Raw genomic sequence first — 12,120 nt, 5'->3', positions numbered from 1 at the left:
CAAAAAATCTCCTTCCTGGGGGCAGCACACACACGGCTGCTGGAGGGGGAAAGGAGGGGAGCCCCAGGGGCAGGGAATCCTGGGGGGGGCCCAGGCAAGCCCCAACTCCTTGCTCCGGCCTGCTCTGGTGGGTGGGATGCCAGGAGCCCTCCCGGTCTGGGGCCGCACTGGCACCACTTGGTCAGAGCCCACCCAGCTGGCATCTGCCTGTGGCTGGCATCCCCCGTGGCAGGAGTCAGGGGCTGCTCCAGAGGAAAGATCCCCCCCGGGAGGGGAGAGAGGGTCCTTCAGGTCCTCCAGAAGGTTCACTGGGGTCTGTTTAATGGTGTGGAGCACCAACGGGGCACAGCCCTGCTCCCTCCCTGGCACGGTGTGTCCCTCGGTGCTGGCTGGCATCAGGTGGGCACAGCAACGAGTCCCGCGGGGCCCTGCCCCACTGCCTGCCCCGGCACGGGGCTCGCCAGGGGCTTGAAGCCCAGGTTGTCCAGGGGGATCCCAAAGGCTGTCAGCTTTGCCTCGAACGTCTGCAGCATGTCATTGTGCGCCTGCAAGAGAAGTGCCCCCCCTAGTCAGCCCCAAGCCCAGCTCCAGACCAGCCCTTCCACGCCTGGTCCTCTCCCACGCACGGGCTCCCTGCACCCCACTGCATGGAGCGGGGGACCACAACATGCCGTCTTTCACAGGCCAAACAGGAATGGCAGCCTGGGCTGGGTCCTGCCTGGCCCAGGGCATGAAGCAGCTCAGCTGACCTGCTGCGCGTTCCCTTCCCTCTGCTCCGTGCACAGCCTGGAGCAGAAGGTCCCTCTTCCACCCCCGCAAGCCGCGGCCACCACCCAACAGCCCCCCAGCCCCTTCCCTCACCTTGCAGACTCGGGCCAGCTGGAACTGCAGGTCCTTGATGGTGGTGTTCTTGGAATTGAGCACGTCCTGCAAAGGGAGACAGCGCGTCAGGCAGCAGCTGCCCAGCCCCGGTGGCACGGTGGCCGTGCCGCAGCCGGGAGCAGCATGTCCGAGTGCACGGAGGAGCTGCTGCTTGGCGACTGAGCTGGCATCGGGGCCTGGTTCAAGCAGAGCAGCTCACAGCACGGCCTGGCAGGCGGCCACCACCCTGCTCCCTTTGAGCCAGCACTGCCAGGGACAGCCAGCCCCAGGCAGAGGACAGGGACCTCCCAGACCAACTACACAAGCGCCAGCACAACCCTGCCATCGTCGTCTGCCCTGCTGCAAGCGGGGGCGGGAGGCGACAGCAGCACCTGCTCCAGCAGCGCTGCCCTGCCGCCACGGCACCAGGGGAATTACAGGGAGAGAGGCTCCCCGAGAAGCTGCTGGAGGCAGCTGAGCAGAGGAATTCCAGGACCCTAGCAGCTGCCGGAGAGCTTGACGCCGTGACACCTTCCCAGGAATGCGTTTTCCTTCCTCTGCTGTGGCACCTGCTAGTAGGTGACACATCCGCTGCCCCATCCTACAGCCCCAGAGCCTCGGCTGCTGCTGTGCGCATCCCCAGGGCACCCTGGCAAGAGGATATCTGCAGGCTTCACTGCCACCCACCACAGAGGGGACCTGGAAGGGGACAGGCTGGTACAGGACAAGCGACAGGGCACTGAGGGGGTGGGCAAGCCAAGCATGGAACCTGGGTGCCCTGCCTCTCAACCCAACCCAGAGCAAGTGCTGCTTCTCAAGTTCTCAAGTTACGGCTGCGGCAGGCTCCAGGAATGTGGGTCTCCGAGCCTCCGCGCCGAGGCTTTCTGCATATGTATTTTTAGCACGCCAGACGTCGCAGAGCCCCTGGGAACCCATCTACACTGTCTCTGCAGCCAGGGAGGCCAGGCGAGGGTCACCGGCTGCGACACCCCATGCACAGAGCACCCCAGGTCGCTGAGGGACCGGCACACAGACGGCTGCTTGGCAGCACAGAGCGCTGGTGAGCGCTGCTCGGCCTGGGGCTATTCTCCTCGAAACACGCCCCACCTGAGGGAGAGATCAGTGCCAAACTCCGACACCCACACGCTCTGCTCTCGAGGGAGAGCCGGTGTGCCCTGCGGCACCACGCGTGACCCTGGGAGTGCTGGGAATGAGTGATGTGGCAGATACAGCCACGTAGGATGGGGACTCGCATGCTCCAATGTCTGCGTTCACCCCAGAGCAGCCTCTCCCCCTCAAGGCCAGCCTTTGCAGGGTCCCACGGCAGCGCACGGTACCTCCAGCTTGTGTGAGACCAAGGAGAGGGCACCCGGGTCGAGGTTGGAGCCTGCGAAGACCTCGCTGAGCTCCACCTCCTTTTTCTCCAGGACGCTGAGGAGTCCTTTCAGCTTGCGCTCCAGGAGCAGGTTCTTGAAGCCTGTCTTCTGCTGCACTTCGTTAATGGCTTTGGTGAATTTCTGATAGAGCTCATCTCGCTCCGCCTGCACCTGCTCCCAAAGACAGCACGCCTTCATACCGCTCTCAGGACCCCCGGGCTGGCAGCCACGCAGGACTGGCAGCAAACAGGTCCAGCAGCTCGGCCCTGCCTGCTCCAGCGAGAGCCCAGCCGATCCCCACGGCACCTGCAGCCCGCAGGGAACACAGGTGCTGGAGCACAGCTTCCCTCCCTCTCTCCATGGCTGGCACCTCCTCAGCACCTGCACTTCTGCTTCCTCCTCCCCACCGGGCATGGGACACCCCGACAGCAGAACGGGCTGACGGGCTCGCTGCGGCACTATTTTAGACCTCAGAGAGGGCCCCAGAGCACACCGGGGTCTCTCCTCTCCTCCTCGCAGCTGGTAGGAGTCCCTGGCTCACAGCTAGTTAATAAGTGTCCTAATTAGGACACAATCTCTCCTCCACAGCCTACTTCTGAATGCACTGAATATGTTGCTGCCTTAATGATGGATTGTTAACGAGGCCTCAGATCAATGTTCATATTCCTGGGGATTTCTACGAATTGCAAATGAGCTCTCTTCTGCCTCAACAGATTTATCTGGGTTAGCTGCGGGGCGGGGGTTGGGAGGAAGAGGCTGAGTCTGGGAGAACTCAGTCAACAGGACTCATCCCGAGCCGCCCCAGCATGGCAAGCGGGGGGAGCAACCCCCAAATGCCAGCAGAAGGAGGGAGCGAGCTGTGGCCAGGGGTGGTAGCCCTTGACTATTGCTCCCCACGGCTCTGCCCCCGAGCTGCTGCTGCAGCCAGTCCCTCGCAGGCCGGGAGGGGACCGCTGGAGCGTGCATGATTGCTTAGCAAAGTACAAGGACAGGCCTGTCTGCTGACCGTGGGAGATGCCAAAGCGGTCAGAAGCTTTGTTGTAAGCAGCAGTTATCACACGGCTCTGGATTAGAGCCTCAGAAAGCCCTCAGCTAAGCACAGGCTCTCTGCTAAGCCCCCATGCCCAGTCCTCTGCCGAGGGGACAGGGTTTGGAGAGGGAAGAGGGATGCCCAGACCCTCCTGCAACTCTCACCTTACTGAACCTCTGCTCCAGCACTTCATGTTCCCACTGAAGATCCTTCAGTTCCTTCTGGGTGACTTTCAGGCGGGCTTTCGTGTTCTGCGAGTGGGAAGGCACAGTTAAAGAGCACGGGTTTCTGTGGGGGGTGTGGGGGATGCGTTCTGGCAAGGGAGGAGAGTGACCAGCAAAGAGATATGGGTGAGAAAACAACAGGCAGCATCCACACCAACTCCCTTCCTGCTCTGCAGCTGGGGCTACTCTTGTTTCTCACTGCCAGAGTCCCAGGAGTCCCATCTGAGATCTTATAAACCCCCAGCTGAGCTGAAAGGGACTCGAAGGACTTTGCTCAGCGATCTGGCCAAGCCAAGCAGCAGAGGTCACTGCTGAGCGACTCCCTCCAGGAAACAGCCAGGGTGACTCAGGAAAGGTCAGGATTGGCCACTCACCGTCAGGGCCTCCTTGTCTTTGTCATAGTGGGCCAGCTTCTTCTGCAGCTCAAACACCTGCTCCTGGGCCTGCTGCAGGGGCTCCTTCAGCTGTTTGTTCTGGAGCAGCACATCTGCCTTCTCCTTTTCCAAGTGATTCTCTTTCTTCTTCATCTCCTCTATCTGGTCCTGTTCTTGGGAACACGAGTGCCAACTCCTGGGGGCTGCCCAGCTCCTCAGAGCTTCCCACAACCTCCAGACACCCTCCAGTTGCTGGCCCAGCAAGATGCATCTCCCTGTGCTCAAGGGCTTCGCTCATGTAACGGTGTACAGCCCTCAGGAGACCAGCAGCACCCACACTGCCACCTGGGAACCAGTCAGATCTGGGTGAAATCCTCACAGGATCGGTCCCTTGGTGGAAGGGGGACACTCTGCAGGCCAGGCAAGCTACAGCAGGGGGGCAGGCAATACCTTCAGCAAGCTGATGAGAGCCAGGTTTTTGAGCGTGATATCGTTATAGTAGTTCTTGATGTCATTGAAGGCCTTCTCATGGTTCCTCATCAGCTCACTGATGTGGCTGTTCTTCCTCTCTTCCACCTCATAGATCTCGGTCTTCCTCCGCAAGTCAAGCTCGTCCCGCAGCACTTGCATCTTCTTGGTGTGCTTGGCCTCGATCTCTGGGGGAGCACACAGGAGGCTGAGTGAGGACCTCCTGGAGACCCTGCGTAATGAACCCCAGCTCCGTTAGCCAGCACCAGCCTGGTGCGTGCCACCGCAGCATTACTTGAGGACAGGACGCCCGTTAGCAGCGTCACCGCAGCTGCCACCAGCGTGCAGAGCAGTTACGCAGGGACCACAGAGAGCAGAGCCCAGAAATAGCATCCTTGGAAAGAGGGCATGGAAACGCTCCAAGTCAGCCTGTGAGAACCTGAAACGTCCCCTGAGGAGGAGACTGGAGCGAGGACTCTGCAAGGGCTCCTCCAGCCTCCCCATCCTGCAGCCTGGGGAAGCGCTGCCAGGCAGCTGCACTCAGCAGTACGGCCTGGCAGCAGTGACAGGCGCCCTGCCTGCGCCCCTCCGCTCGCACTACAAGCACCCGGCCTCATTTCGATCCTGCAATGCTGGGGGTCTGGCAGTCCCAAAACACAGGGGAGCAAGAACTGGGGAGAAACTGACCAGAACTGGGAAGAAACTGACCAGAACTGGAGGAAAACCAGCCCCCTTTTCGCTCAAGGCTCTGCTAGGGAGCCCAGCAGCGCAGCAGAGCTCAGAGGAGCCTTCCCCGGCACACTGACAAAGGGAGGCCATGCAGAAGCTACGCGCATGTCCTGACCTTTCACTTGTCTCTCGAAGTCGTTGCACAGCCGGGTGATCTCTTCCTCTTGTTTCTGTTAGGGAGAAGCTACGTGTTAGACGCAGACAACCAAATCCTGAGTCAGCTGCATCCTGAGGGATTTGCTCCTGCTCCCTGGGAAAGGCTCCCGACATGGCACCAATCCCACATTATCCGTGCAAACGGCGGCTCGTAGGCTCTCCAGCTGCTCTCACAGCTCCCTGTTGCAGCAGAGGGGTTTCACAGGAACTGCCCCAGGAAGCCCTTCTCCCCATTCCTGCGGTGACTTTCTAGTGCCTCTAAGTCCATCTGTTACTGCTGCCTGCAGCAAACCCCATCCCACCCCATGGAGGGAGCTGGAGAGGCAGTCTCCTGCTCACACCCTGGGGCTAGGAGGCCCCACCACCTCCCTCTGCAGCAGAGGCACCTCACACACAGCCCCACCAGGGACATACCAGGCGCATGTTTTTCACCACCACCTCGTTGGCCAGCTCCCGCTCCTTCAGCTCCACTTTCAAGGAGCGCATGTCTTTACGCAGCTCCATTTCCTGGTCCCAGTGATCCTTCTGGGCCCGCTTCATGGACAGCGTGCCCTCCACCTCCAGCTCAGTGAGGTTTTCCTGGTGTTCATACAACAAGTGCTTCACCTTCTGCTTGTAAACCTAAAACCAAGCCACAGACCAGGTGAGGGGCTTCAGCAGAAGATACCGAGAGCTGGGATATTGGCCAAGACGCTCCTGGCTTGCATCCTGCCCAGCTTCTCCTCCTCTTCCCCCTTCGCTCTCCTCCTCAGAGCTGCCCGAGGCTCACATGGAGCTTGAGGCACTCAAAACACCTTTAGCCTTCTCCACTCCCACCTTGATCTCCACTTGATGCCGCTCCTCTGCCTCCTCCATCTCCCGGTCCTTGTTCCGCAGCTCTGCTCTCTTCTCCTCCAGCTGCCGGCGGGTGATCTCCCAGAAAGTGTGAATCTTGTCACGCTCCAGCTGGAAATAGTTGCGCTCTTCCCGTTCCCGGTCCAGCTCCTCCCGGAGACGCGCGACATGGTTCTCCAGCTGCAAAGCCAAGGGGAAGAACCAAGTAGGCAGAAAAGGAGGCCTCAGACAGATGCCTTTGCAAAACACCCATGGCAAGCCGTGTCGCAAACTTGGCAGGACACAGTGACTATTACTGGGACGGAGAAGCAAGATGTGCAAGATCTTATCCCAGGAGCAAGGTCCCCAGGTCAGGGCCATCTCCTCTGGTTGTAGGACACACGGCAAAACAAGCAGGACTTGGAGCAACCGAGAGGCAGCAGCTGCACCTTCCACCTCTGCCTGCCCTCCCCACACCTACGGATGCCTCCTGCCCCAGCAGCAACGCTACTGAGAGCGCAGCAGGCTGCAAATCACATCTCCAGGCAGAGCCATGACCCAGCTGAGCAGGCTGCCAGGGTTGTGGAGAAGACAGCAAGGGCACAGGACTGGAGAGCAGGGCGCCTGGGAACAGTGGAAGGGAGGGTGGGATGAGGGGGCTGCTTCTTGCGGAAACAGTGAGAATCGCCCCAGCCCAGACAAGCATCAGGCAGTAAAATGAAACCCGACTGCTTGTTTCTGTCACCCTCCGCCACCTGTCACCCCCGGAGCCAGGCACCACACAGGGGTCCTGAGCACTGTTCTGGCAGGCAGAAACGTCCTCCTAGTCGGGGTGGGGTAGGGGGCGTGGGCTGAGAGACAAGGGATCTCTCACCTGCTCCTTGCTCATCTCCTCTGGGGACAAGACATCCACCACTCCTGGAGCTTTGCTCCCTTTCCCTTTTTTTCCGGGTTTCTTTTTGGGCGCCTAAGGAAAGAAAGAATAGTGCAGGAGGTGTGCGTGTGGCTTGGGTGCTGGGAGGAAGCTGTGCTGCTCAGTGCCCCTGCACCGGCCCAGGCCACAAAGCATACCTGCTCTCATGGCGGGGACAGGATTAGAAGGGTGACAGGGAGCGCTGGCTGGTGCAGCCAGGGTACCCAGGAGGAGCCTGGAAGCCTCTGAGACCCCCCAGGACACCCATAGCTCACGCCCAGCTGCTGCCTGCTCAGCTCCGCAGTGAAGCCCCGGGGAACAAAACCAAGTACCCGAGCTAATGCCTCATGAAAGTCACCGCAGCGCTGTGCACGGTGCCAAGGGCTCCCTCCCCTCCCCAGGAGTGGGCCAGGCCGGGCCAGGCCGGACCCCCGCAGCCCTCGGGGCTCCCTCCCCAAGAGCGGGCCGGGCCGGGCCCAGCCCCGCAGCCCTCCGCTGCCCGCACCCCCCGGCTCCAGGGGACCCTTCAGCAGCTAACGCAGAGCCCCCCGCAGCCGCCCCAGGGCTCTGTCTACCCGCTCCCCGCCGGTCCCGGCCCAGGCCCAGGCCCCGCTCTCACCATGGCGGCTGCCGCTGGCGCCGCGGTCTCCAGGCAACGGGCGGGCGGATCTCGCGAGAGTTGGGCGGTGGAAGGACACGCCCCCTAGCAACGCGGCGCCCCGCCCTAGCAACGGCGGCGGGGCCTGCTCCGCGCCCGGGGGTGGGGGGAGCCATCCGGGGCCGGGGGGTCCCCGCTGCGCCCAGGGGGTGCTCGCTGGGACCGGGCCCGAGACCCCGCCGCACCCCCGGGATCACCGCTGCGCCACGGTCCCCCGTGTTCCCGCATCCCCGGCCCCCGCACCCGGGGTCCCCCGGCGCCCCGGCTCGCCCCCGAGACCCCGTCGCACGCCCGGAGTCCCCGCTGCACCCCCGGTTCCCGTGTGTCCCTCCTCGGGTCTCCTCTGCATCCCGGATCTGTGAACCTCTCCGGGTCCCCGTCGTGCCTCCCGTCCCACGGACCCGTGCTCCCCGGTCCTTCTCCGCACCCCCCAGTCCCCCGGGGCAGGCGGGGCCGGTCCCGGTGTCCCGTCCCCCCCTCCGCCCCGGTCCCCGCCTCCGCACCACCCCCAGCACCGCCCCCGCCGCGGCGGGCAGGAGCGTGCGGGCTGCGGGCTGGCACCGGGCCCGCCCCGCCCAGCAGCGGCACCGGTACCGGTACCGGCACCGGCACCGGCCCGGCCCATGGAGGCTCCGGGAGCGGTCGGCACCGTAGGTGAGGGCGAAGGCGGTGGGAGGAGTGGCGGTAACGGACCGGCGCGCCCATCACCGCGGCCTCGGTCCGGGCGGCTCCGCCAGCCGGGATCCCGCAGCGGGCGGAACCGGGCCGGGCCCCGCGGGGGGAGACGGGGGGGGTGCGGGGACCGTGCAGGGGGAGATGTAGGGCGGGGTGGGTGTGCAAGGGGCGGGTGTGCGAGGGGTGTGCCGGGGGGTGTGTGCGGGGATGCGGGGGGGTGTGTGCTGTGCGAGCGGGGGTGCCGGGGGCTCTGGATGGGGATGCGGGGGGTGCAATGGGGGGTGCGCAAGGGGGCTGCCGGGGGGGTGTGTGCGGGGATGGAGGGGGGTGCTGTGCAAGGGGGGGTGCCTAGGGCTCCGGATGGGTGTGCAAGGGGAGGGGGTGTGCAGGGAGAGTCCGGGATGGGGCTGTGGGGGTGCAGTGGGGTGCCCCCGAGACATAGGGGTGCAGTGGGGTGCCGGGCTGCGGTACAGGGTGCCTGGGGCAGGCTGAGGTGCAGGGGGGGATGCCAGGGCAGACACCCCCATGGAGTGTGACGGTGATGGTGGAGGGGTGCGGAGGGCTGAGGTGCTCAGAATCGGGGTGGTGGCCACGTCAGTGGAGCCTGGGGGACCCCAGCATTGTAGGGGGGGTCCTGCATGGCGACACGGGTGGTGCCAGGGCTCCCGTGCATGCCCATCCCTCCTGCATGTGCCCCGCACACGGCTGTGCCGTGGCCCCTGTCACGGTGGCAGCCCTGGCCGTGCCCTCCCGCGGCACCGGGCCCTTGGACGCTGCCACCGAGCCAGGCACTGGCCAGGAGCGGGACCGGTGCCGGTGGGGTGGCCAGAGCCGGTGGCTGTCTGGCTCTGCAGTTTGACGTGAGTCAGCAGAGCAGCGTGCCGGCAGGTAGCCCTCATGCTGGCCCCGCTCCCCACCAGGCAGCCGGTGAGCCCAGGCCGGAGCAGGGTGGCGTGGCCGGCAACGTGGCCGGCGGCGTGGCGTGACCATGCAGACGGAGGCCAGAGGGGATTTCTGCGGCAGAGACCAGCGCCCCGGTGGGTGGGGGCTTCGGGGGTCGGGGGGAGTGAGGCCAGGAGGCTGCTGGTGGCAGGGGAGGATGCGCTCCGTACGGTGACACTGTTGTGTCACCCACTGTGGCTGGACACTGCGGTGGTTTGTGGGGTGGGATGGTGGGAGCGGACAGGAGCAGGCAGCCCCCATGTCCCTCCCTGGGGAGCTCTTCCCAGCATTGGAGCGGGCTGGGGACCCCGTTTCCGCCTGGAGGGAAGGTACCGGCAGTGCAGGATGCCTGGTCCCACCTTGTGGGGTCAGGACACAGCAGAACCGGTGTCAGGGCAGGGGTGTCCTGTGGCTCTGTTACCACGAACAGGAACAAAATGCTCCCGTAGCGTCCCTTTCCATATCCTGGCTCCTTTGGGTTGGGGGGATTTCTGTCCCCTGCTCCACTGCCACCGCCCTGGGGGGGAAGGAGGAGATGCCCTGCCCTTGGTGAGCCTGTCCCTGTGCCATCTTGCCCAGCAGCGCGGTGATGGCAGGGCCAGGTGGCACATGGTGCCAGGGTGCAGCCGGCTTCATCCTGCCTCAGCACCAGCCCCGGGTGGGCAGGAGACCCTGCGTGTCTGGGGCAGCACCGGGCGCTGCCTGGGCCCCGGCGTGGTGGTGCCCGGTGCTGCCCTGGGCACGCAGCATCGCCTGCCCACCCTCGGTGCCCGCTCAACCCCGGAGGAGCGCCCGGACACGTCTGTGCCACGACCACAGGCTGTGCCACGACGGCTCTTGCTGGGAGACAAACCGCCCCTTGTCTGGGCTCCGGCACAGGCCGCGCTTTTGTCTCACCGACACAAAGGGGCTGCGCGGGGCGGGGGGCGTGGGGCTGCTGGCTGCCGGCACCGGGGCTGCTGGGCCCCGGGCAGATCTGCCTGTCCCCACTGGGGTCCCACCGCCCCCATCCCCTCTGCCGGGAAGCCCAGGGGGGGCAATGGGGCCCCAGGGGGGATCTGCTGTCACCGACGTGGCAAGTGTCGGTATCGCAGAACTCAGCAAGGAGACGCTGGCCCCAGAGCACCCTGTGGGGACCCCTGTCCACGGGCCAGCCCAGGAGCCCCCCACAGACCCCGTGGAGGAGCAGGGCGGCATCCCCATCCCCAGCGCCGGCCTGCTGCAGGTCACCGAGCGCAGACGTGAGTGTGGCCCTGCGCGGGCAGACCTGCCTGTCCCCTGGCATCCCCTGCCTGTCCCTGGGGTCCCCTGCCCACCCCTGGCATCCCCTGTGTACCCATAGCATCTCCTGTCTGCCCCCAGGGTCCCTGCCTGTACCTGGCATCCCCTGCCTGCCCTTAGCATCCCCTGTCTCTGGGGTCCCCTGCCTGTCCCTGGCGTCCCCTGCCTGCCCTTAGCATCTCCTGCCACCACCTGACCGTCCCCAGGGTCCTTGCCTGTCCCTAGCGTCTCCTGCCTGCCCTTAACATCCCCTGCCAGCCCTCAGGGGGTCATCGTCCCCACCAAGCCCCTTGTCCCCCCCTCTCCTACAGCTCCCTCAGCACCAGCCCCCCCACCCAACTCCCCACCCCGGGCACCCACCCTGCTGCCCCCAGCCCATCCCCGGGGCCTCTGGTCGGGTCCCCAAGCATGTCCGGCTGCCCGCAGAGCCCCTGAGCAGCGTCTCCTCGCTGGAGGTGCACTTCGACCTGCTGGACCTGACAGAGCTGACTGACATGTCGGACCAGGAGCTGGCCGAAGTCTTCGCCGACTCCGATGAGGAGAACGTGGCCGGAGAGTCGCCCAGCGGTGAGTGCGCAGGGCCGTTCTCAGCCTGTCCGACCACCTGTCCACCCATCTGTCTGTCCGTCCCTCCCTGAGCCGTCTGTCCCCGCAGGGCTGCAGCCGCAGGTGGTGCCACGGGCCGGGTACCTGCGCTCGCCCTCCTGGACCCGAGCGCGGGAGCAGGGCCGGGAGAAGAAGCACCTCAGCGACCCAGAGCTGCCGCCGGGACCCCCGGACGCCTTCCTGCCCGCCGAGCGCCCGCGGGAGCCCTAGGGGCTGCCCCGGCACCGGGGGACGGACGCAGGGACACGCCAGGGGACAGACGTGGGGACACAGCAGTGCCAGTCGCCTCCTTTCATCCCCAGCACCGACGGAGCCCATCCCCGCCGCCCTGCCCGGGGGGGCCGGGGTGCAGGACTGATGCCGCGGGGGGGGGGGTCACCTCTCCCGGAGGCACGGCGGACCGGCCCCGGGGAGAGGAGCCCCGGGGAAGGAGGCACGGGGCCGGCCAAAGCCGGTGGCCCGGAGCGGCCCCCCGAGCGGCGGGGAAGGAGCAGCCGGCCCCCCCCCGCCGGGACCCGGGGCTGCCCGTAGCCCAGCGCGGGGCCGGCGCGGTCCCGTCTGCCGCGGCGGAGCATGGCCGGTGCCGGTGCCCGCCCGGTCCTCATGTAGCAGCGTTTTGTTCCGGTAAAACCGACCGACCCACCACCGCCGCGGCTCTGCCCGTCTCCGTCGCCGCTGGGCGGGGAGGGGGGGTTGCGTCAGGGGAGGCGACCCCCGGGCGGGACACGGGGCTCCCCCGGGGGAGACCGGGGAAGGGGGCGGCGCGGGAGGGGAACCCAGCCGGTAGCGGGGCAGCGCTGGCCGCGGCCCCTCCCGCTGGGCAGCAGACCGGGAGCAGCCCCCGCCTTAACGGAAACCGATGACGTCACGCGACGCCACACCCCCGCCGCCGCCGAGCCACAGCCGGGACACGAGTGCTTGGGTTGCGCAAAGAGGCGTCGTTAATGCTACAGGAAAACCGGGGGGGAAGGGGGGGGAGCCCCCCCGGAGGCTCAGCCCCGGGAACGGGGGTGT

General features: G+C 65.7%; 2 protein-coding genes across 4 annotated transcripts; one reads left to right on the top strand and one right to left on the bottom strand.

Annotated features, from left to right (window-relative positions):
* Nucleotides 1-16: 16 nt before the first annotated feature.
* GAS8 (growth arrest specific 8) lies at nt 17-8,028 on the bottom strand. Of its 3 annotated transcripts, none has more exons than XM_063334884.1 (11): nt 7,103-7,443; nt 6,906-6,998; nt 6,035-6,232; nt 5,633-5,839; nt 5,178-5,232; nt 4,316-4,521; nt 3,866-4,033; nt 3,432-3,518; nt 2,199-2,408; nt 862-927; nt 49-545 (listed from the first exon to the last, which is right to left on the bottom strand). In XM_063334884.1, exons 2-11 carry the CDS (start codon nt 6,918-6,920, stop codon nt 396-398), a joined length of 1,362 nt encoding a protein of 453 aa, XP_063190954.1. In that variant the 5' UTR covers nt 6,921-6,998; nt 7,103-7,443; the 3' UTR covers nt 49-395. The 3 variants fall into 3 exon arrangements, with proteins under 3 accessions (XP_063190957.1, XP_063190954.1, XP_063190953.1); XM_063334883.1 differs by lacking the exon at nt 7,103-7,443 and adding an exon at nt 7,564-8,028 and having other exon boundaries at nt 50-545; XM_063334887.1 differs by lacking the exons at nt 5,633-5,839; nt 6,035-6,232; nt 6,906-6,998; nt 7,103-7,443 and having other exon boundaries at nt 17-545; nt 4,316-4,565; nt 5,178-5,227.
* Nucleotides 8,029-8,123: 95 nt separating this feature from the next.
* DBNDD1 (dysbindin domain containing 1) lies at nt 8,124-11,885 on the top strand. Its single transcript, XM_063334899.1, has 5 exons — nt 8,124-8,256; nt 9,198-9,314; nt 10,314-10,460; nt 10,927-11,067; nt 11,156-11,885. Exons 2-5 carry the CDS (start codon nt 9,266-9,268, stop codon nt 11,314-11,316), a joined length of 498 nt encoding a protein of 165 aa, XP_063190969.1. The 5' UTR covers nt 8,124-8,256; nt 9,198-9,265; the 3' UTR covers nt 11,317-11,885.
* The last annotated feature ends 235 nt before the right edge of the window (nt 11,886-12,120 follow it).

Source organism: Chroicocephalus ridibundus, chromosome 4 (assembly GCF_963924245.1).
Source record: "Chroicocephalus ridibundus chromosome 4, bChrRid1.1, whole genome shotgun sequence".
NCBI classification, from domain to species: Eukaryota; Metazoa; Chordata; class Aves; order Charadriiformes; family Laridae; genus Chroicocephalus; species Chroicocephalus ridibundus.
This window is presented reverse-complemented; position numbering and strand designations above follow the sequence as displayed.

Coding starts and splice junctions, on each gene's coding strand:
- DBNDD1 (XM_063334899.1), top strand. CDS start 9,266: ATGCAGACGGAGGCCAGAGGGGATTTCTGCGGCAGAGACCAGCGCCCC. Junction 10,461..10,926: donor GCAGGTCACCGAGCGCAGAC/GTGAGTGTGGCC, acceptor GGCTGCCCGCAG/AGCCCCTGAGCAGCGTCTCC. Junction 11,068..11,155: donor GGCCGGAGAGTCGCCCAGCG/GTGAGTGCGCAG, acceptor CTGTCCCCGCAG/GGCTGCAGCCGCAGGTGGTG.
- GAS8 (XM_063334883.1), bottom strand. Junction 6,233..6,905: donor AGGAGATGAGCAAGGAGCAG/GTGAGAGATCCC, acceptor TTGGCTTTGCAG/CTGGAGAACCATGTCGCGCG. Junction 4,522..5,177: donor CTTCGAGAGACAAGTGAAAG/GTCAGGACATGC, acceptor GTGCTCCCCCAG/AGATCGAGGCCAAGCACACC.